This window comes from Heptranchias perlo, chromosome 8 (assembly GCF_035084215.1).
Source record: "Heptranchias perlo isolate sHepPer1 chromosome 8, sHepPer1.hap1, whole genome shotgun sequence".
NCBI lineage: Eukaryota > Metazoa > Chordata > Chondrichthyes > Hexanchiformes > Hexanchidae > Heptranchias > Heptranchias perlo.
Window position 1 is genome coordinate 81,733,939 of NC_090332.1, and position 24,796 is coordinate 81,758,734.

General features: G+C 39.4%; 1 protein-coding gene across 1 annotated transcript; it reads right to left on the minus strand.

The window, feature by feature from the left end:
* Positions 1 to 1,553: 1,553 nt before the first annotated feature.
* trmt6 (tRNA methyltransferase 6 non-catalytic subunit) lies at positions 1,554 to 24,716 on the minus strand. The gene is made up of 11 exons (XM_067989428.1): positions 24,360 to 24,716; positions 18,531 to 18,661; positions 17,065 to 17,174; positions 16,842 to 16,933; positions 16,294 to 16,377; positions 10,386 to 10,510; positions 8,808 to 9,154; positions 7,905 to 7,990; positions 5,311 to 5,413; positions 5,139 to 5,225; positions 1,554 to 2,816 (listed from the first exon to the last, which is right to left on the minus strand). The coding sequence occupies exons 1-11, from the start codon at positions 24,551 to 24,553 to the stop codon at positions 2,643 to 2,645; spliced, it is 1,533 nt and encodes a 510-aa protein (XP_067845529.1). The 5' UTR covers positions 24,554 to 24,716; the 3' UTR covers positions 1,554 to 2,642.
* Positions 24,717 to 24,796: the final 80 nt, after the last annotated feature.

Below are 24,796 nucleotides of genomic sequence, written 5' to 3' on the forward strand. Positions count from 1 at the left end.
GCCCAGGATCCTGTATGCTTTTTTAACCACTTTCTCAACCTGTCCTGCCACCTTCAAAAGATTTGTGCATATATATTCACAGGTCTCTTGGCTCCTGCACCCCCTTTAGAATTGTATCACTTAGTTTATATTGCCTCTCCTCATTCTTCCTTCCAAAATGTATCACTTCGCACTTCTCTGCATTAAATTTCATCTGTCATGTGTATGCCCATTCCACCAGCCTGTCTATGTCCTCTTGAAGTCTATTACTATCCTCCTCACTGTTTACTACACTTCCAAGTTTTATGTCATTTACAAATTTTGAAATTGAGCCCTGTACACCCAAGTGCAAGTCATTAATATAGATCAAAAAAAGCAGTGGACCTAGTACCAACCCCTGGGGAACACCACTGTATACCTTCCTCCAGTCCAATAAACAACCGTTCACCACTACTCTGTTTCCTGTCACTTAGCCAAATTCATACCCATGCTGCCACTGCCCCTTCTATTCCATGGGCTTCAACTTTGCTGACAAGCCTATTATGTGGCACTTTATCAAATGCCCTTTGAAAGTCTACATACACATCAGCCGCCATTGCCCTCATCAACCCTCTCTGTTATCGCATCAAAAAACTCAATCAAGTTAGTTAAAACGATTTACCTTTAACAAATCCGTGCTGGCTTTCCTTTATTAATCCATACTTGTCCAAGTGATTATTACTTTTGTCCCCGATTATAGTTTCTAAAATCTTCCCCACCAGAGGTTAAACTGACTGGCCTGTAGTTGCTGGGTTTATCCGTACATCCTTTTTTGAACAAGGGTGTAATATTTGCAATTCTCCAGTTTTCTGGCACCACCCCATGTCTAAAGGAAGGTTATGGCCAGCACCTCTGCAATTTCCATCCTTACTTCCCTCAGCAGCCTAGGATGCATCCCATCCGGACCAGGTGATTTATCTATTTTAAGTACAGCCAACCTTTCTAGTACCTCCTCTATCAATTTTTAGCCCATCCAGTATCTCAACTACCTCTTCTATTACTATGACTTCAGCATTTTCTTCTTCCTTGGTAAAGGCAGATGCAAAGTGCTTGTTTAGTACCTCAGCCATACCTTCTGCCTCCGTGCGTCCTTAATCAGCCCCACCCTTCCTCTTACTACCTGTTTACTATTTATATGCCTATAGAAGACTTTTGGATTCACTTTTATGTTAGCTGCCAATCTATTCTCATGCTCTCTCTTTGCCCCTCTTATTTCCTTTTTCACTTCTCCACTGTACTTTCTACATTCAGCCTGGATTAGAGGGCAAATTTAATTTTTTTTACTAATTTAAAAACAAATTTTGTTAGAGAAAGAGTGATAAACATTTGGAATAATCTACCCGGTAAGGTAGTAGAGTCAAAGACATTAGAAATGTCCAAAATGTGGTTGCATGTTTGACTGGATGAGTTGGATTACTGGAGGGACAAGCTTCAATAGGGTTGATGGTCTTTTGTTCATCCCTGACATTAACATCCTTCAAAAATTCACACATTTTCTGTACATATTTTTCCACAGCAAATTTAAGTTAATGCAGTTTGAATTGAAGAATATTTTTAATAAAAATATGCAAGCATCTCCATTACAATTTGAGAACCTGCTCTTCACAGGTCAAGTCTTTGCGATCAAAGCAAGACTCCAATGCAAGCTTTTATGATACAGTTCACTTTTTAAAAACACTTAAAATTGCAGACCTTGAATATACACTTTGAATGTTCAAAAATTGTGATGCTAAAAGTGTTAAAAGGAACAATTAACTTTGTAAGGAGTGACAGTAGCAAGTTTTTGAAGAAATCTTTTGGCTGTATTTTCATACATGCAGTTGATAAAAGCAATAGGACATTTATGAGAAAACAGTACTTCTATATGTAATGTGTTGGATCAATTAACTGTGAACTTAAGGGCAGTCACAAATTTAAATCAGTTTGATTAAATGGATTTATTTCAGATAACTTAATATTTTATAGTTGATTACAGTGATAAGACACATTCAATATGGCTAAACTGCTATGGAAAACACAATTACATAATGATACAAATTATAAATAAGATCAATTTAAAAAAGCTAAACCCATTAAGAAAAATACTTCAGTGCATCAAGTTGGTTCCCATAACCTGATACAATCAATGAAAGTGTAAAAAAATGAATAGCAGTTTATTTTACAGATGGACATATAAATCCTGACTAATTTTCTAAAGTTAGAGGGCTTGCAACAGGCTGAGACTGCCTGGAACAAACATTCAAGCAGAGTTCTCAGCATAAGAGCTCTAAAACCCAACTCTTCTTGTGCTAAACTCCAGCATGCGTACATTTTCCAAAATACTTAATTCCATCCTCTTTCTTCACCACCACACCCCCCCTCCCCCTGCAAAAAATAAAGAAACATTTTACACTGGTAAATAGAAATACTTCTCTCTGCATTTGATAGCACCTTCCCTCAACTTCCTCCCACATGCAAAACCATTTGGCTAACACTCCACATCATAGCAGAAAATTCTGAAAGGCACACATTCCATATTATACCAATATAAAAGTATAGCAGTTTGTAAAAACTTGCAGCTTATGCTTTACGATGGGCTCCAATATCGAGCAGTTTCAGGATCAGCAACAGTACTTGGAGGAAAGCTAACTTGTGGATTCTTCCACTTTCTGTCTTTTCGCTGCAGGTTCTTCAGATTTCTGTGACACAGGATCTCTGGCGACAGATTCAGCTCTGTCCATAGCAACAGTGATGCCTGTCAAGATGTAGCCACCGCCTCCGCTCATTGTCAGCTTGGGGTGAGTTCGGTTTGGCAAAACCTGGTAAAAATTTGGACAAATTGCATGTTGTTGTAAATTAATGTTAGAAATTAATTGAGTGTATTTTCTTTAAAAAAGGAGATTGGTCTTCAGATAATTATTCAAAGCATTGATAAGTGTTTGCTTGGTCCGTTTGAAAACAGTTTTTAAATAAGAACTATCAAATAGGACTTAGGCTAGTTCTACTTAAATTTAATACATCATTAATTATGTAAAGTTTGGTGTCGTCCTGTACTATGGCCCCTTCAACTGTTTTTTCCTCAGTTAAAAAAGTTAAATTCCTATGTTAAAATTACTGTAATGTAAGCCTCTTACAGCAAATTTATCTGTGCAGTCTGATTTGGCCGAGATATAAACCAGGTCTAATGGACTGCAAATGTAATGTAGTAATATTGATACAGCACATGCTGTACTATGCAATACATATAATATATATAAAAAAAGGCTGGAGGGTCAGATTAAGTTAGCCTGAAGAAGACTACGGTACCAAAATACTAAACTAAATGTAGCAAATTTGCTGATTTGTCCAGACAAAAAATATTATTTGGGCAAATGGAAGAATCTTGTATACATTAACTTGGTTTGGGCACATGCAGTTTATCTAGAAAAACCACACACACTGAAATGTCCACTATATTAGCAGCGTGCCAGCTAGGCAGTTTATATACATCAGCTTGGCTCAGTGGTGGCACTTTCGCCTGAATCAGACCGTCGTGGGTTCAAGCCCCACTTCAGGACGTGACCATGTAATCAAGGCTGATACTTCAGTGTACTACTGAGGGAATGCTGCATTGTCAAAAGGTGTCATCCTTTGGATGCTTAGGTGGAAGTAAAAGATCCCTTGGCACTATTCGAAGAACAGGGGAGCTTTCCTGGTGTCTTGGCCAACATTTATCCCTCAATCAACACCACCAAAACAGATTAACTGGTCATTTATCTGATTGCTGTTTGTGGGACCTTGCTGTGTGCGGGACCTTGCTGTGTGCATACTGGATGCTATCTTTGCCTACAGCCAATGATTTACTTTTGAAGTGTAAAGTTCTTTGGGACATCCTGAAGTTGTGAAAGGCGCTATATAACTGCAAATGGTTTCTTTATGGTCCCATGTGGGCATGTGTTCTCCACTTCAGACTAGACTAATCCTACTGGTTGGTCAGATTGAGCTGCAGCCACTTGATAAAGCAACAAATAAAGTGCCTTTGTTCCTTTTAGGGAAGAACAAAATACAAAACATACAAATAGTTGTAAGGAGAAGACAATCAGCTTGTGGTACTCATTCACACCACAGAACTATATGGTCAGAATTTGGGCATTATTCAGTACAGGATGAACAGATTGACAGAGATCCAGCTTTGGGTTAGAGGGTGGACCATAAATAACAAAAAAGTACGGCCTGGTGATAACATCACTGCCCCAACTTATGCTGTCGGAACATAGCAGGACATCTTTTCACCCTTATGATTACCCAAATAGGGACATCCAAATCTCAGTCATACTGTTGGGTGAAGTGGAGGAACTTGGTAGGAGATCAAACAGGTCATTGGGATCACTTTCTGATGCAACTTCTATAGAGTAGAACTGGCAAAGGTTAGCTCTCAGCTGAGGAATGGTGCAGGCAATGAGGAAAACTTAGTAGTCATTTAGGAAGATGGGAAGGAGAGAACAACGGTTCTGTTTCAGTTTATCTCAGTTGGTAGCATTCTCATCTCTGAGTTAGAAGTTTAAAGCCCATCCCAAGACTTCAGCTGACAATTCAGTGCTTACTGAGGGAGTGCTGCATTTTCACGCAATACTCCCAAAACTAGATTAACTGTTCATTTACGCCATCATTGTTTGTGGCGTTAAAAATGGCTGTGTACATAACAGTGGCTGCACTCAAAGTAATTCCTTTTAGGTGAAGCATTTTGGGATTTTTTAAAGGCATGATAAGGAGCTATAGAAATGCAAATTTTATCTCTTAACACACTAATTATTCTGAAGTTCAGCAAGGCCTTTCATGATAAAACTGAAGTACAAAAACATTTATAATAAACCCCTAGAAACATCTATGATGAAACAAATGGCTTGTGATTTTAAAAAAAATAAGTGTTAAGAGGCACCTTGTACAGCCACTTTCTCCCTAATATACACACAGTATGACTAAAACAGAAGGATTGACTATATAATTGTTGCAATATTCTATCAAAACATCAGGAATTTAGATACAAGGACATGTGGAGTAGCTTAAAAGTTAATGAACTTAGAAGGCACTAAAAAGCTGTTTCTGAAATTCTACTTAGGAGGCATCTACAGTCAAATCTACAATGTTTAATTGAAGTTTACCTGATAGCCTCTTAGCCACGTTTCAGATAGCCTCAGGTTAACAACGCCACCCCTTTCTCGTAGATTTGCATAGCACACAAGCAAAGGCTAGATGTGGAAAGAAAACAGACAGTGAACTGAGCTGTGCTCGCAAATGTTCAATCAGACCAACACACCAAATATCCAGTTGTACCTCTTTGTATTGGCAGTAGATGACAAACGGTCTAGATGGTGCCACAAACTCCAGAAGGCAAAGTAGTAAGGGGCTAGGATAAAGCCGACTTGCTATAACTAACCTATAATAAAATAAGAAAAACAGCTTTTCACCAGAATTTAATAAAACAATGTGAATTTTCATTTAATTGAGGTTAGCAAGCTACTAGAATTATCCATCATTTAGAACAAAATGGCCAGACAGGATTATGGTAATAGAATATTTACACCGAAGATGTACTGTTAACAACTTGTATTTATATACCACCTTTAATGTAGTAAAGCATCCCAAGGCGTTTCACAGAAGTGTCAAATAAAAATGACACCGAGCCAAAGGAGACATTAGGCCAGGTGATCAGGCAGATTTTAAGGAGGGGGCTTAAAGGAGGAGAGAGAGGTGGAGAAGTTTAGGGAGGGAATTCCAGAGCTTAGGACCCAAATAACTGAGGGCACGAATACCAATGATAGGATGAAGTGGAGGATGGACAAGAGGCCAGAGTTGGAGGAATGCAGAGTTCTCAGAGGGTTGTCGGGCTGGAGGAGGTCATAGAAATCAGGAGGAGAGAGGCCATGGAGGGATTTGAACAAGAGAATGTGAATTTTGAAATGGAGGCGTTCAGGGACTGGGAGCCAATGTAGGTCAGCAAGCACAGGGGTGATGGATGGACGGGACTTGGTGAGAGTTAGGATACGGGCAGAGTTTTGGATGAGCTTAAATTTATGGAGGATGGAAGATGGGAGGCCGGCCAGGAGAGCACTGGAATAGTCAAGTCTGGAGATAACAAACGAAAGCATGGATGAGACTACATTTTCTAAGAGGGAAACAAAACCACTGAGAAGTTAGCATAAACGAAAGGCAATATGATGTAGGATATGTAGAACTGTTCATGTGACATTAACGTGACCATACAGAATTAAATCTTTTTGAAAACATTAGCTGATGCACTTTTAACAAAGTGTGATAAATTATGCACTATTGCCTTTATAAACGTGTGATCTGCAAAATTAATTGCTGTGCTTTACCTGCATTAAACAAAGAATTTAGGAGATATGGTAAATGGGGAAAATACAGTACATGGACTTTCAGAAAACCTTTGACAAGGTACTACGTAGGAGACTATTGGAGAATATTAAGTGGTATGGAATCAGGGGAAGGTTACAAAAATTAGATTTAAAACTGGTTAGAAGGGAGGCATGAGAGTAGGAGTTAAGGACAATTTCTCAAATGTGGTTGTAAGTGAGTAATGAGGGTTCTGTTCATGTACATCATTGATTTGGATATAACGTTAGAGGGAATAGTGTACAAATTTGCAGGATTTACTAAAATGGGAGGCATAGTAAATAATTCTGAGGCCCAAAAAGGGGATATTGATAAGATGGTGGAATGGGCAAAAAGTAACATATGTAATTTGAAGTCAGTCAGTATGAAGTGGTACATTTTGTTTTTAAAAAAAATATATTTTGAATGGGGGAATGCTGACTGATACAGATGAGCAGAGGGATTTGGGGGCTCAGGTTCATAAAACAATAAAAGCAGGCCATAAAAAAAGCTAACTGAATACTTAGAAATTCACTAGGTTGCTGTCTGATATGAGAAAATATAAATATGAAGACAGACTTAAAAATTGGAGCGGTTTTGTTAGAGGTGATTTGATCATGAAAAGATGGGACAGAGTATATTGAAACACAGCTTTTCCAGTGGTTGAGAGGACATAGCTACAAGGTTAAATGCAAGAGATTTAGGACAGAGAGCAGGAAAAACATGTTTTTAAAGACAGGGTTTTGAGGCTGTGAAATGCACTATCAGAGGTGACTGAAGCAGAGAGGGATAGAAGAATAATTGTTTATGGAGCGCAGTTCACGACCTCAGGACGCCCCAAAGCACTTTCCAGCCAATGAAGTATGTTTTGAAGTGTAGTCACTGTTGTAATGTAGGAAATGCAGCAGTCAATTTGCATACCTCAAGGTCCAACAAACAGCAAAGTGATAACGACCAGATTATCTGTTTTAATGATGTTGGCTGAAGGATTAATATTGGCCAGGACACTGGGGAGAATGCCCCTGCTCTTCTTCGAAATAGTGCTATGGGATCTTTTACGCCCACCTGAGAGGGGGATGACAGGGCTTTGTTTTAACATCTCATCCGAAAGATGGCACCTCTGACAGTGCAGCACTCCCTCAGTACGGCACTGGAGTGTCAGCCTAGATTTTGTGCTCAACTCCCTGGAGTAGGACTTGAACCCACGACCTTCTGAATCAGAGGAGAGAGTGCTACCCACTGAGCCACAGCTAACATGTTAGGGAAATTAGAACAGGACAAGCACGTGGCATTAGGACTACTACTCGTGTGGAGGATAAACACCACATGGACTGGTTGGGCAGAATGGCCTGTGTTAGTGTTGCAATTTCTGTAAATCATAATTTATTCTGATAAATATATATTACTAATTGTGTATAAGTTTGTAAAGATCAAGGTGCACCCAAACTTTTAGCAAAACAGTTGCCACTTTGATAAGAAAAATTTGGAACAAAAAATTGTATGCGGAGCTGATTTAATTTGTTACATGAGCTCACCCATCTGCATTTCTCTCTTGTAGCACAGCAGCAGCAGCCTGTAGTTTCCTCAGCCGCTCTTCTTGCTTACTCCTCCTTTCTTCAACCTGCCAAGAAACATGTCACCAAAGATGGAGTCCAGTTTGATTTTGGGATTCTAAAACTTGTACAAGAACAAGCATAAATCTAGGTTAGAAACCTGGACTATGCTGTGCAAGGAGAACAGTCAAATAAAAAGATTTGGCTGCTACTCACAGGGTTTCTTTTTTTAAAAAAAATTGAGAATTTGTTAAAACAAAAACTATTTTCCCACAGTGGGGCAAAGATACCGTTATACAAAGACAACACAGACAGAATAAAGTGGCAGGAGTAAGGCCCCAGGTGGAAGGAGGGTATGATTAGAAAGGTATGCTGATTTGGCAAGACTGGACAGGATCCAAGACTAAATTTGCTAACAGGAAGATACTGTAGGATCCAAGACTAAATTTGCAGAAGCCACTAGCACAAAAAAGTTACGATACAGTTGATGACTGTAGCAAAATAAAAGTGGAATATAGTTATGTTTAAGCATTTTTCCAGTTGAAAAGCAAAAAGCAAATAAAGGCAAAACCACACTGTGCAATGTTATAAATATTTGCAAATATATAGTGGCTTGTTAGGTCAAAACACCATAAAGCACTTCACATAATCAACTACTTTTGGAATGCACTGACTGTTTTGTACACAAAGGACAGCGTATTAAAAGGTAGTGTGTATTGGCCACTATTTTACTAATGAAAACAGATACCCACAGATATCAGGTCACAGTCAATCTCGAGAAATAGTTCTCACACACAATAACTATGTTTAAATCACTGGGCCCTAGAAATTGGACACATTAGGATTTAACATTCCACATCTAGATCCTACTGGAACAAATCTTACATTGGATTTTCTGTTTGCATTTTTATCTTTATTTTCTGTCTCCTCACAAGCAACATCTATGGCCTCAGTTTCCCCAGCTTGGCTGTTATCCATGGTGGTTTCACCACTAGGCACCCCATCATCCTGGTGTGCGCTCAGTGGACTCCCATTACCTTCTCCCACCACAACTTCAGTTTGATTCTGCAATGTTTCTTTCTCAGCTGAAAAACTTCCAGAAAGAAGACTGTTCAATTTGTTGATAGGAAAGTCGTACAGGTGGTTATAAAAGGATTTTGGGAACCCAAAGTTCTCCATCGCTGCTCTGATAGGCATGCTACCTGGATACATGTGGACAACAGACCCAAAACCTGCAGAGATAGATTAAATAGGTTATATAGAATATAGTTGGATACTAATTACAGATATGTGTGTAGTCTGGCATGCTCAATTCTGTGCCCCTTAGACTGGAGCAAAAGATGGAGCCATACCAGGAGGATGGATGAGATGGAGATATGGGCATCAAACATGGAGGTGAGGGAGTGGTTGAGCAAATTGATGCCTGTAGAGGCATCATGTAGAATGGAGGGCCAATGGCTAGGCAGTTGGAAGTTTGCAAGTGTGGTTATAAGTAACTTGGGGTAGTTTTATTTCCTCAGGGCAGAAGCAGAGGGGTTGGAAGGGAGTAGAGGGACGTGGATGGGCGACAACAAGAGAATGTTCAGGATCTGTAAAACTTTAAAGCTACCTAGCGTTATTTAACCCTTCCGATTTGGAAAACGGAAGGTTTCTAGTTTTCTTTACATGCATTTAATATTTTGTATCTTTCATCGAGACTAATTCTCTCTGACCCTTCTTTCCCTGAAATACTTTTGCTTGTCCTTGTATGCAACTAGATTTTCAATCATGTTGCTCAATGATTAAATTTAGTTTCCATTTTGTTTGCCGTTGCTATCATTTGCTACATAAACGGCACTTAAGGATAAGGGAGGGAAAAGTTCCACTGTGAAAATTTTTTTTTAAATGTAACATTTTCTTATTAGAGAAACAAAATAGTAATAAAAATTGCATCTCCACCCTTAATCCCAACTTCCATTTCCTTAAAGTGAACCCTCAAATTCCTCCCTAATCCATTCTTCATCCATAATACTCAGGAATAGAATAAGCTCCATAATTTTTTAATATAGGGAGAGGAGAAGCAGTAGTACCAGGTTAATAAACATTATACAGGGTGAAGAAATAATGAATGACTTTAAAACACGACCCATTGAACTCATTTTGTGACATATGCATTGAGGTCAGCTTGCACAGTTCCCTATTACGCACAATGTTCACCACAATTAGAAGTTTTGGACGATACAGCTTTAAATTTAGAAATATATATTCCCAGTTGAGCTTCTTCATTTACTTGGATAGAACTTCAATGAGCTGCATTGCTAACAGAGTTTTGCTCAGTTAAAGTTCAATAAGTACAGCAGTGAAGCTTCATTACTGATCAGACGGGTCAGCTATACTTGTGCTACAATATAATTTAAAAAGCAGTACACTTACAACACATTAGAAATTCTCATGCTAATAGTCTGCAAACTTAGATAGCATTACCTCCTAACCTCTCCATTACAGCACCAAGTACCAGCCCAGCACAGGTTTCAGCTACAAGTACTTTGCAGCCAGCATGGATATTCCCAAGAGCGAGCATCTGAGCCAGTGTGTCGTACCGTAAATAGCTGGAAAAGAATGATTAGTTAATAACCATTTTAATGGTCTAGTTCTGCTGACCTATTCAGTAAATCAGCATCTTGAGGTTTACAACAACATCAACTGTGTAATTTAAAGTTCATTAAGCAAATGAGCCAGTCTTTCAAAAGGTCAGAGCAGGGTAAGGAATAAAAGATAACGAACGGTCAAGGAACAAATACAGTTATAAAACAGAAGTAAAAAAGGACTGTTAAAAATAAAGTAAAAAAGGAACTATTGAAGATGATTTAAATTGCCTGTATAGCAACATACACAACGTCCAAAATAAAACAGGAGAACTGGAGGCAATAATCTGTAGTGAGGAACCAGATGTAGTAATAACTGAAACATGGCTACATAAATAACAGGACTGGCAACTAAATATTGCAGGCTATAACATTCAGAAAAGACAGGGAAGGAAGAAGTGGGGGATGGAGTAGCTGTACTAAGTAGAGATAACAATGGCAGTAGAAAAAAGGGACATAACTAACAGAAGAATAGAAACAGAATCCATATGGATTGAAATAAAAGAAAAGGGATCGCTTACCCTAAGAGGGATATACTACAGACCACTTAATAATGGAAAGGAGGTGGAGGAAGAAATATGTAAGCAAATATACAAAATGAGTAAAGGACATAGAATAATCATCATGGGAGATTTTAACTATCCCCAAATAAACTGGCCAGAAGGGGTATGTAAAGGGGTGCAGGGAATGGAGTGTTTACAATGTGACCAGGACTCCTTTCTTACCCAGTATGTAAAACGCCCAATAAGAGAGGAAGCACTGCTGGATATGGTAAATGGAAATGAACCAGTACAGATAAGTGAAGTAGGTGTAGGGGAACATCTAGGCAATAGCGATCATGACAGTGATTGAGAAGGACATACGACAGACAAAGTCCAAAGTAATAAATTGAAAAAAAAAATGCTTTTCAAGGGATGAGAATGGAACTAGGGAAAATAAATTGGAAAAATTTACTGATAAGAAATAGAACACAGTGGGAAACATTTAAACCGGTGATCGAGAGTCCAGGAGAAATATATCCCACTAAAAAGTAAGAACAAACTAGCCAGTAATGATACACCATGGCTGAATGAAGAAATAAGGACAAAATTGAAACTAAAGAAAAAGGCACATACTAAATACATAGATAACAAAGGAAAGGATGTAAAGGAATATAGTTTTCACCAAATGTATGAGGAATTCAAGGGGTTAGACTTAACGGGGTTATGGGTGAGAAACAACAGGAACCAGCCTTAGTGCAGTAGTACTTGTGGTTAAAAACACACAACCATGCTATCTGAGGCAAAAACAAACAGTGAAATAAAGGATGGGCCTGTACTTCTGAACATGTCACTAAGCAACTATATTCCAGAATCAAGGAAGAATGATTGATGGGCCCCTAAAAGTGCCGATAAGGGAACAATCTGTAAGTGGCTTAATTTGCTGCAGTGAAAAAGGGCGGCTAGGGGTTAACTCAGTGTACATGTAGCAAGCCCCTACTCAGACTCAGGGTAGAGGACAGAAAAGAAAGTACCAGGCGGGTAAACGAGAACGAGAAAACGTGGATGAAGGAATGGGGAATGAGGTTGCGGCTTCTACCCAAAGGACAACGGGGTAATATAATTCTCAATTGTGCTTTGTAAACTACTGCTTAAATACTGTAATGTATTGATTCTTGCTTGTACTAAATAAAGTCATATGGCTATTAACTATTATGGTGTCAGTCTCGAACAATTGAACAGAGTCAAACTGACTACAAGGATGACAAAAGGGAATACAAAAAGGTCAGGAAAGAAGTAAAAAAAATTAGGAAGGCAAAGAGAAACTACAAAATTAAATTATCAAGGAATATAAAAAGAAATAGTAAAGTATTCTACAGACACACAAGTAACAAAAGAAAAATCAGGATAGGGATAGGGCCACTAAGGGATACACACAATTTACTCACAGGTAATGACAGCAAAATGGCAGAAATATTAAATAATTACTTTGCCTCAGTATTTACCAGGGAGACTAACATGGTGGGCATGACATTAGAAGGAGAGGTCAATAAAGATATAGACATTTAAGATAGAAAGAGGTGGGGAGTGGGGGGGGGGAGAAAAGAGAAGGGTGGAGATAATTGATAAATTAAAATCAAACTTAAGAGGATAAAACCCCTGGACCGGATGGATTGCAACTGCGCATATTAAAAGGAGTAAGGGAAGAGATAGCAGAGGCACTAATACATAGATATAAAAATTCATCAGAAAAGTGAATAGTGCCAGAGGACTGGCAGACAGCTAATGTGATTCCTATATTTAAAAAGGGAGATAGAACCAGTCCAGGGAACTATAGACCAATTCGCTTAACATTGGTGGTAGGAAAGATAATGGAATCTTTACTCATAAGTGCAGCAGAAAAACATCTAGAAACCAAAAATATAATAAAGAATAGTCAGCATGGATTTCAAAAGGGAAGGTCATGCTTGACCAACCTTATTAAATTCTTTGAAGTACCAGAAAGAGTAGACAACGCTAACGTAGTAGATGTAATATATTTGGATTTTCAAAAGGCCTTCGCTTAGGTACCACATAATTGACTCATGATTAAGGTCAGAGCATATGGAGTCAGGGGACAAGTAGCAGCTGGCTACAAAACAGAAAAGAGAGAGTAGGGTTAAAGGTAGTTACTCAGACTGGCAAAAGGTGAGAAGTGTTGCTCCACAAGGATCAGTGCTGGGTCCACTGTTGTTCACCATTCACAAACGATCTGGACTCAGGAATCGAAGGTACAATTTCAAAATTTGCAGACGACGCCAAATTGGGGGGATATAGTTAATACCGAGGAGGACAGTGACAAAATACAGGATAAGTGGGAGGTGGTACACTTTGGTAGGAAGAAAAAGGGGGGCCATATACTGCTTGGATAATAAGAGTCAAAATGTGGTAGAGGAGCAGAGGAATGTGGGGGTACACACATAAATCACTAAAAGTAGCGACGCAGGTGAATAAGGCTATAAAAAAAGCGAACCAAGCACTGGGGTTCATTTCTAGAGGGATAGAATTGAAAAGCAGAGAAGATATGTTAAACTTGTATTGAACCTTGGTTAGACCACACTTGGGAGTACTGTGAACAGTTCTGGTTTCCATATTATAAAATGGATATAGAGGCACTGGAGAAGGTGCAAAAAAGATTTACAAGGAAGATACTAGAACAGAGAGGTTATGCCCATCAGAAAAGATTGAGCAGGCTGGGGCTCTTTTCTCTAGAAAAAGAATACACTGAGGGGTGACCCGATAGAGGTCTTCAAGATTATGAAAGGGTTTGATAGGGTAGATGTAGAGAAGATGTTTCCACTTACATGGAAAGATCTGAACTAGGGGCCGTAAATATAAGATAGTCACTAATAAATCCAATAGGAAATTCAGGAGAACTTCCTCACCCAGAAAGTGGAACTTGCTATAAGGAGTAGCTGAGGTGATTGGCATTGATGCATTTAAGGGAAGCTAGATAGCCACATGAGGGAGAAAGGAATAGAAGGATATGCTGATAGGGCTAGATGAAGTAGAGAGGGAGGAGGCTCGTGTGGAGCATAAACACCGGCATGGACCTGTTGAGCAGAATGGCCTGTTTCTGTGCTGTACATTCTATGTAATTCTCTCCCCACCACCCCCAATCTCTGTCTGAAAAGCAGAAAAACCCAATGATTATTTTTCACATAATTAAAAAACAATCTACATTGTTCAGGTTTTCAACCATAGTGAAATAATAGCACTGATTTTTAAGTGTAATGGTGGACAAGACATTTTTGTAGTGTCCACTTTAAATTATGATAACTGCTCTGCATAGTATTAGAATTGTCTCCTTCTGATCAGTACATCTTGAGAAATGTACCCCCTACAGTGAAGCACTGGTGTGGTGGTGATGGGAGCAACTCAAATAATTAATCAAGAATGCCTAAACTTTTTTTTGAGGAAGTAACACCTCTCAAGTGTACATCAGAAAGCCCCATGATATAGTATTTGGAAAACATTTGATCAATTGCACAAGAAAAGCTGCTACACAAGCTTAAGTTGGTGAGTGGCCTAGGCAAAATCTGTTTAAGAATGGATGCAGTGGGAATTGGTTACAGAGTGATAGGGATCAAAGCTGGGGCCCCTATTATTTCTTATCTACTTAAAAGAACTAAATTCAGAAATGCAACGCAAGTTACATAAATTCACAGGGGGTGGAAGGGACGGTGATGAAGTTGTCAAAATGTTATAGAAGGACCACAGAAGGCCAATAGTTCCAAGTGGGCAGAACAATGATAAGTGAAATTCAATAAGGACAAACGCAATGTCTTTCAAACGGGAACAAAGGGGGACATATTGGTTATGATTCAGATACCTTTCCTTATGCCTAACAAAAAATAAAACAGTTCACAGACACGCCAGTACACCTCTTCACCTCCTAACTAAAGCTAAACTTTGTATACAAAGTAATTCGAGATAGCATGCATTTATTGTCCCTAGATTTGCACATTGGATTTTAACTGCACATCCACATCACTGCAGAAGACTATTAACATTGGTCGCACCAGACACTTTTGTAGCAAACCAAGCTATCAAACTGGTTTATTCATGGATTAAAGCACTCACGGAAATAAGCAGTCAGTTGCTGAAGCAGATTCAAAACAGCAGCAGCTTTGGATCAGTTAACAAAAGGGTCAAATACTGTTTTATAACACTCCTGTGAAGCGCCATGGGACATTTTACCATGTTAAAAGGCACTATATAAATGCAAGTAGTAGTTGTTGTTAAAACAGACAAACCAGTCAATTGAATTCAATGGAATGGCTTTCTTTGCAGATCTTTCATAGGATAGAAAAACGTGTCAGGAAGGGAGTAGCCCCCGATCTCTATGGGTTACAATCTTTATAGGAATTACCTACAGAGCCTTGTTTTGACTATCTGCTGTGGCCATGCCAAAATTATAATTAAGCAGTATATGAAAAGTGTCCAATCCAGATACTCAGAACTTGCAGTCTTGCCCTTAAACCTGTGATACTGAGGTGCTTTACTTGAACAATCACAGTAAGCTCCACAATGCATTGACAATCACCACCTATGTTATCTTGACAAATTGCATCTATGCTGGGGCTATCCTGATCAGATTATATCATGAGTTAACAGCCTGGTGATATATATTTATTAATTGTCTCTAAAACTTGGGTGTGCTCAGTGATTGTTTTTTCCAGTCACATATGTTTGTCAGTATTTTTGTCAATAGTATTGGTTTGACTGGCTTCTGAGCGACTTCATGCAGAACCAAAACAATAGAAACCAATTTCCCCACATGCAGAAAAAAAATTGAGTGCTATTTTTCTTTTTAAAAAAAAAACTTGCTGTTTTTTAGCTAGGGAGGAAACCCATAAGCTATGGACAAAAGTAGCTGACATTCAAGCGCGAGATCTTATACATTGGAAGAAAAAAGTACTTAATGAATGGAGACCAACTAAGTAGGAGATATTCACAGATCTGAAAGCAATAGTAGAATCAACACTACGTCTTGTCATTGCAGAAAGCAAATAGTAGTTCCCCACTCCATTTTAACTGCCCCCTATCTTGTTACCGCCAAGCCGGGCATGGGGGGGGGGGGGGGGGGTTTAAAATTGACCCCTTAAGAGTTCTAGTTAGGAGCCAGCAAGGTAAAATGGTACTGCTTGGCTGAAATCCTAGCGGTCTGAAATGTACACTCAAAATTTTTAACCACCATAAAAAAAAATTCAACTTGACTTCACTCACCAAATTTTGCCTGGCTCACGGGAATGATACATCATGGCCATTATGCGAGCAGTGGGCTTCAAGATAGTTATAAATGCTTCGTACCTGTCAACAAGATTTAATCAAGTTACAATTTGGTCCAGAGTTACTTTTCTCTGAAGTGGAAAATATTAGAATTTACTTGAATCCCAAAAGAGAGCTATGGAATTGAATTTCCTGTGATGGTATATCAAGATGTCAAGGCATATTTTAAATGTTCCTTCCACTGAAGGTGTGTTGAGAAGTATTTGCTTCTGAATTATATTGTTACAATGTACCAGTTACCTATATTCCCTTATTGCCATTGGAATTTGTCTCAGAACCATTGAAACATGATTTTACAAAAAAAAAAATCAGGCCTTAAAAAAAGTGGGTAACTATCATTTCTTACTACTAAAATAATAAATAGGTATAATTTATGTGCCAGTGTAGTGAGAGTAAACATTTTATCCCAGTCAGGGTAAAACCTTTTCCATCTAATACAATGCAAGACTCTATCCCCATCCCCCACCCAAAAAACAAAAGCTTACTTTTTCTTTTTCTTCTTGATGTACTTTTCTTGAGCAAATCCAGTTTTGTCCCTAAATGTTGTGCTATTCTCGATCAGATGTTGAACAATATCCTGCATAAAATAAAAACTTAGCTTTGAGAGAGTCAAATATCATTTGGGAATACGAAAGCAATATAATTTCTGTAGAGAGAACTTAACTCTCATCAAATAGCCAACATAGTCAGTATGAAAGACATCCCTACCTGCCCTTTTAACCCTTGCTCTTTAAGTGCCTCTATGTCATCTCTGCTGAGCTTCTGGGACTTGCCATCATCAATTATGTTTCGGTTATCAATACCAGCTTCATTTGTTTCTGGAAGAAAAAAAGAATGGAGAATGCTTTAAAACTAAACAAAAAAAAGCATAAAGTAGTGCAGTAGTTTAGAACAGTGACCTTTCATGTTATAAGGACTTGGGTCAAATTTAGCCAAGGCTATTAGGTTGAATGTCTCCTCAAATGGTAAGCATTCAAAAGTGACGTGAATGACAAGTCTCGACTCAGTCCTTAGTGGGGAACAGCCCACATTACCCAACTTTCCATAATTAATTAAATCAGTCTTAGTACCCACAGTCGTTCGTGTTCTTCTGGAGACTAAAGTTAAGGCACATAGTTAAGGCAGAAACATTACCCTGCATCTATCTGTACTCAGTACCAACACTAGGTGACAAGTCAGTGCACGAGTGTTCCATTTTTCAGCAGGCAAAACAAAAATTCACCATAAAAATTAAACATTGAAACTTGTGCCATTTTCTTGGGTGTTTGTTTGGACAACCTAAAGAATACCAGTAGTTATATTTTCAGCAATTAAAAAAAAATCTATAAGCCAAACTATAGAGAATTTACAAATATCCCATTATTCTCTCTCTCTCTCCTCTTTCCTCCTCCCTCCAAGAAAAGGACAAATATAAACTACAATTAATTTGGAAATCAAGTTCAATTTTTTTAAAATCATCTATTAGTTTTGGCATATAGTCTGGGAAGATACTTCCTGTTCAGCTCAGAAGATGAAAAGTATAGAACTGTGGTAAGATGCAATGTGGAAAGCTAATTCACTAACAAAGATTGAGGTTTCAAATCAGAAATAATTCAGATAGATTCTGGAGCTTTACATGACCCTCAAAAGTTATGTTCTAGCTCAATCTTCTTCGTAGAAGTTTTAAAAATTAGATCTAATAAAAAGGTGTTGACTAAATCACTCTCCTAGTTCCAACTGCTCTGTACTCTTCTCTTCCATTCTCCCTCCATTCCTCCTCCAAAACAAAATGCAATAGATTGTTTCCTTGGTCCCCAGCCCCATACTTAACACAAACCAGAGCATATATTACCCGTGGGATATAGCCTGCTCATGGGTAACTGAATATAAGCATTGGAAAAACATTGTCCACAGAGCCCAAACTATAACAGCAATTACTGTATGCATGTAACATTGCATAAATAAGTTAATATGTTAAATATTACACTTAAAAAATTATACAAACTTAGCATTGCTCAACTGTGGCTACCAAGAGTTATCACGTTAAACATACTTTTGAATGTATACATTCAGATTTTCTGGGGGAATGTCTGACTTCAGGAAATTTTGACTTTACTAGTCAGCAACACTGACATTAAGCTGCCCACAGTGCAATCTACAGGTACGGGTTGCAATATAAGAGATTCTGACACTACCTTTAGCAACTTCCTCAGTTTTTGCTTTAAGTGGTTGGAGTGCTCCACCACTGGAAACCTCAAAAGTGGTGCCATACAGCTGCCCAATCACATTGTCCAAATAAATCCACTGTTTCTCAAAGATGATTTTTCTGGAAAGCAAAAGTTCGAGATCCAATAAGTTCTAATCAGAACATTAAATTTCATCCAAAGTCACAGGCACTACCTATAAAATAATATTCTCAAAAAACTCACATTTTATCAGGTGTCAACGATGAGCTGTAGTTCAGAGTGATTTCATCATTCAGAATAATTACATAACTTCAAGATACGAGCAATACAAAGAAATAGCTTTATCTCTAACAAGTTAAATAAAATTTTAGGTTTAGGTAGTGGAATACAATTCAATAAAACAATTCAACTACGGGAGGTGAAGAGGCAAATAAAAAATGCTTTCATGTTGGGACAGCACAGAAAGGTAGCAGATTGAAGCACCATAAAATGCAGAGCCACAGAGGTATGATTTTTCCCTCATTCCACATTCTCAATCTCAGCCACACTTCTATAGGGAGGCGATAAGTTACCTTCACACCTTTGGGTGGGGGACCAGTTTGAAGTGGGGGAAAGTAAAGGGGCAAAGATGGTTGGAACAATGGCAGATGGGGCAACAATCAGATTGCTTCAACACTTCCTAACATCTGTTTTCTTCGCTATAGGAAGCATGCATTCTATCGAAACCTGAACAGAAGAAAATAGAATTTTTCAAAAAAAAGGAATAAGAGGGGCAAAGAGACAAAAAAAAACACAAAACAAGAACACAGCACTTGAGCAGAAGACGAGTGACTTAGTGAAATGCTGGTGGATGAATGAGAATAGATTAGTGGCTAACATAAAAGGGAGCCCAAAAATCTTTTATAAACATATAAATAATAAAAGGGTAATCAAAGGAAGGGTGGGACCAATTAGGGACAAAAAAAGATCTTCTTGTGGAGCCAGAGGGCATGGCTGAGGTACCAAATGTATACTTCACATCCATCTTCACTAGAGAAGAGGATGCTGCCATTGTAGCAGTAAAGGAGGAGGTAGTAGAGATATTGGATAGGATAAAATAGATAAAGAGGAAGTACTTAAAAGATCGGCAGTACTTAAAAGTAGAAAAAAGTCACTCGGTCCAAATTGCCACGGTCTTCCATCCTCCTTAGATATAGGGATGGTGCCGGAGGACTGCAAATGTTGCACCCCTGTTCAAAAAAAGGGGAGAGGGATAAATCTGGCAATTCCAGGCCAGTCAGACTAACATCGGTGGTGGGGAAATTTGAGAAAGATAATAATCCGGGACAAAATTAATTGGCACTTGGAAAAGTATGGGCTAATAAATGAGAGTCAGCATGGATTTGTTAAAGGAAAATCGAGTTTGACTAACTTGATTGAGTTCTTTGATGAAGTAATGGAGATGGTTGATGAGGGTGGTGCGGTTGATGTTGTGTATATGGGCTTTCAAAAGGCATTTGATAAAAGTACCAAATAGACTCAAGTAAAATTAAAGCCCCTGGGATTAAAGGGGCAGCGGCAACGTGGATACAAAATTGGCTAGGGGACAGAAAGCAGAGAGTAGTGGTGAACGGTTGTTTTTCAGACTGAAGGGAAGTATACAATGGTGTTCTCCAGGGGTCAGTATCAGGACCATTGCTCTTTGATATAAGTTAATGAACTGGACTTGGGTATAATTTCAAAGTTTGCAGATGACATGAAACTCGGAAATATAGTAAGCAATGTGGAGGATAGTAACAGACTTCAGGAGGACATAGACAGACTGGTGAAATGGGCAGATGAAATTTAACGCAGAGAAGTGTGAAGTGGTGCATTTTGGTAGGAAGAATGAGGAGAGGCAATGAAAACTAAATGGTATAATTTTAAAGGGGGTGCAGGAACAGAGAGACCTGGAGTGCACTTACACAAATCTTTGAAGGGAACAAGACAAGTTGAGACGTCTGTTAAAAAAGCACATGGGAGCCTGGGCTTTATTAATAGAGGCATGGAGGTTATGCTAAACCTTCAGAAAATGCTGGTTAGGCCTCAGCTGGAGTACTGTGTTCAATTCTGAGCACCATATTTTAGGAAGGATGTCAAGGCCTTAGAGAAGGTGCAGAAGAGATGTACTAGAATGGTATCAGGGATGAGGGACTTCAGTTATGTGGAGAGACTGGAGATGCTGGGGTTATTCTCCTTAGAACAGAGAAGGTCAAGAAGAGATTTGATAGAGGCGTTCAAAATCATGAACGGTTTTGACAGAGTAAATAAGCAAAAACTGTTTGGAGCGGCACAAAGGTAGGTAACCAAAGGACACAAAGCAAAAGAGCCAGAGGTGACATGAGGAAACTTTTTTTAAAAAATGCAGCGAGCTGTAATGATCTAGAATGCACTGCCTGAAAGGGTGGTGGAAACAGATTCAATAGTAACTTTCAAAAGGGAATTGGATAAATACGAAGAGAAAATTTTTTACAGGGATACAGGGAAAGAGCAGGGGAATGGGACTAATTGGATAGCTCTTTCAAAGAGCCTGCATAGGCAAGATGGGCAGAATGGCCTCCTCCTGTGCTGTACCTACTATGATACTTTAACGTACTATCTACAATCCAATATCCAAGCTTTAAATCTCTCTATTGTATTTTATGCAAAATTTCAAGAGCTCCAATGCAAGCAACCAGTCTAAATTTGAAACTACATAGCAAAAAATGTTTCCATTAGGAAGCAAAATTCTAATAATGAGAATTTTATTACAACAACAACAAATTGCATTTATATAGTGCCTTTAACGTGGTACAATGTTCCAAGGTGCTTCACATGAGCGTTATCAAACAAAATCTGACACCGAGCTACTTAAGAAGCTATTAGGACAGATGACCAAAAGCTTGTTCAAAGATGTAGGTTTTAAGGTGCATGATAAAAGAGAGAGGTGGAGAGGCGGAGAGGATTAGGGAGGGAATTCCAGAGCTTAGGGCCTAGGCAGCTGAAGGCACGGCCGCCAATGGTAGAGCAATTAAAATCGGAGATGCGCAAGAGGCAAGATTTGGTGGAGTGCAGAGATCTTGGAAGGTTGAAGAGCTGGAGGAGGTTACAGTGGTAGAGAATGGTGAGGCCATAGAGGGATTTGAAAACAAGGATGAGAATTTTAAAATTCGAGGCGTTCCTGAACCAGGAGCCAATATAGGTCAGAGTACTATTAAACTAGTGAACTTGTGTAGCTTAACAGTTGTATGTATGACTGTTAGTAGAGCAGCTCTCCAAAGAGTCTCCCATTTTGAGAGTCTTTCTTTCAGAACAAACCTGATGATTGCAAATAAATTTCATCTGAAATGGTTTTGAATAAGCACTGTAGCTCCCTACACTGTTTCCAAATGTAAACCTAAAGTATGGTGGAAAAAAGCTCTGAGGCTATATCATTTTTGAAAAGAATCCCACATCCTATTAGCAGCAAAATGATACCAAGTATGAGGGACTGTCTAAGCTCTTTTCTCATCCCTCCTCAGTACCAAGTTATTTACCACCTATCCCAGTCTTCACCCACACACCATGTGCAGCAGACAAAGGTGGGCAGGTGATTCCACATCAGGTCTCCAATGTCATTCAGAAGCCGTGACTAGAAGATATACAAAAAGGAGTCCAAATATAACTCCATCCCTCAAAAAATGTTTAGTTTATCACAATAACCTCTCTAAGTACTGTCCAATATGCTACATGCTGTTTTTGAGTTCATTCTATAAAAAAGTTGTATATAGTTCCACAGATCATGGTATGATTTATCCTATCACAGAACTGTATCCAATGTTAATATTATCAGGGATAAAATTTGAAAGATTGGGGATGCAAAATAATGTTCTTTGGTATACTTCTGGAATTTGGGAAAGGAGGGAAGTTAGTCAAGAAAACCGAGGATGCTAATGAGTGGCTGGCAATATAGTGCAAAAAACAGAAATCCTATCTTCATAAGTAACTAGGAATACCTTCAGAAAAAAAAAGGACAGGTACAGGAGGAACAGGGCTCTTGAGTTTGAAACAAGAGACTTGCAAGTAACACCAAAGCAACAATCAAAACAGGTGCATTACTATAGAATCACCCTGGAAGACAAGGACAATCTAAGACTCCTTTTCTCCACGACAAACCACACCCCTCCCCCAGCTCCTCCACCTTCTCAAACACCAAATACAAACATTCTTCAACTCTTAAGATTGAGGCCTTCTGCAGTTGCCTCTGCTGCCACCTCCCTTTTTTCCAACCCCCCCTCCCAGTCCTGATTACTCTAGTCCCTCAATCATCTTATCCTAAATCCTGTCACTCTGCAGTTTCTCTCCCACCTTGCACATACCCTCTCCAAGCTCATCCTTGCCCCACACTAAGTCATTCATCATCCCTGTCCTCACTGACCTGCACTGGTCCTGTCCCTTTGTTTTAAAACTTCAAATCCTTCCATGGTCTTGTCTTACCCAACCTCTTTGGACAAGCCATAATTTTCTCCAGCTTAACATTGGGAAGGCCAATACCACAGAGTTTAGCTCCACCACAAACTCCCTACCCTCGCTACTGACTCCAGTCTCATTCCTAGCCACCGTCTCAGGTTGAACCAAATTGCTAGCAACCTCAACATCCTGTTCGCCCGTATCCTCTCCATTACAAAGACTACCTCCATGGCCCTGTAACTCACCCCCAAATCAAAAGCTCTCCGTTTCTCTGACCCCAGCCATTTATATATCACCCCTCCCTTTACCCAGCCATGTAGGTGCCATGCTCTGGAACTCCCTCACTAAAACCCTATGCCTCACCACCTTCCTCTTCTCCTTTAAAACCCACCTCAGAACAAGTTTTTGACCATCCCCCAATCTCATTCACTGACTCAGGGTCTCTTTTTCCTTATGCCTTTGATGTACTTTGGAATGTTTTTCTACATTAATATTGCTATGTAAGAACAAGTGATTGTTGTCCAGCTTTCTCAACTCTCTTGCAATGGCTCAACATCCATTCCTTGTGTTTTCCTTTGTCGAGCACACTAGGATGTTTTTCTACTTTAAAGGGAGTTATATAATGCAATTTGAATTTGTTTAAAGGCTCAATTAGTAATTTTAAATCTGAAGTCAATAGATTTTTTGCTAGCCAAGGGTATCAAGGCATATGGGGCCAAGGCAGGTAAATGGAGTTAGGATACAGATCAGCCATGATCTCATCGAATGGCAGAACAGGCTCAAGGGGCTGAATGGCCTACTCCTGTTCCTATGTTCATGTAAAAACTTCTACTGCTAATACACCTTTAATGCAAAAAGCAAATTCAGGACATTATTTGTAAAAAGGTTGCCTTTAAGGCTCGGAGCAAGCACATGACGTTCGGGATACATTGAGTTTCCAGAGGTTCAATAAGCCACTGAGGACAAAAAAAAAACATGAGAGGCATGCACACTGCACAGCACTATTAGCCAAAGTTTTGCCGGTTTCAGCTCATAAAATGAATTAGCAACTTAGCCAATAGTTCAATAGGATTAGTGCAGACACAATACAATTGCTAGTTCAGCTGTGTACCTTTTATGGCACAAACTTCTGCTCGTTCAAAGGCATGATAGCACATTATAACTTACAGATGTCAAAAGCAAGCCACCAGCACCCTTCCTTAGTATAGAGGGGAAATTATAGCCATTAGTAAAATTATTTTATATTTATTTTGAAGTGCATCTGCATTTATCTTGTCTAATCAAGATCATTTAACATTTTAAACGTCTGCATAAAGTCTGGAGCTTCTCGAGTCTTCCCTCACGATTCATCACCCCCTCCCCCCACTTCCCGGACAGTAAAAGCTGTTGTACCTTCTTCTGTGCACCTGCACGGCTTTAAAGACATCTTCCCGCTTCAGGACCACATTGTCCCCGTCGCTGACGGTGTGGGCCCCACCGCCCGGACCCAGCGCCTCCCCTGCTCCAGACATTGTTGCCGTTGAGCTCGAGCTCTTCCTCTTCCACGTGCCCTTCACTTCTCCCTGTAACCGCGGACCAAACCGCATTCAATCCATTCCTCCTCCTCCTCCTCCTCCTCCAACAAATACTTGCTAAATTAACGCCGTAGTACTTAATTCGCCGCTTTACCCTCCTCGGCCCGCCCCTTCGATGTTAAAATACCGTGACCAGAACGCCCCCGTCGACCGTTGGCCGGCTCGCTCTCTGCGGGTTTAAGTGGCTGGCGCGCATGCGCGAGCGTGGAAGCGGAAGCGATAACGGGCAGCGCCGCGCAGGCGCACTCGCGCCTA

What these genes read in the sequence shown, in the direction of transcription:
- trmt6 (XM_067989428.1), bottom strand. Translation starts at nt 24,553, where the DNA reads ATGCGGTTTGGTCCGCGGTTACAGGGAGAAGTGAAGGGCACGTGGAAG. An exon ending in TGTAATGGAGAGGTTAGGAG is followed by an intron (nt 9,155 to 10,385) that starts GTAATGCTATCT and finishes CTATCTCTGCAG; the next exon opens with GTTTTGGGTCTGTTGTCCAC. An exon ending in CGTGGCTAAGAGGCTATCAG is followed by an intron (nt 2,817 to 5,138) that starts GTAAACTTCAAT and finishes AATTTTTACCAG; the next exon opens with GTTTTGCCAAACCGAACTCA.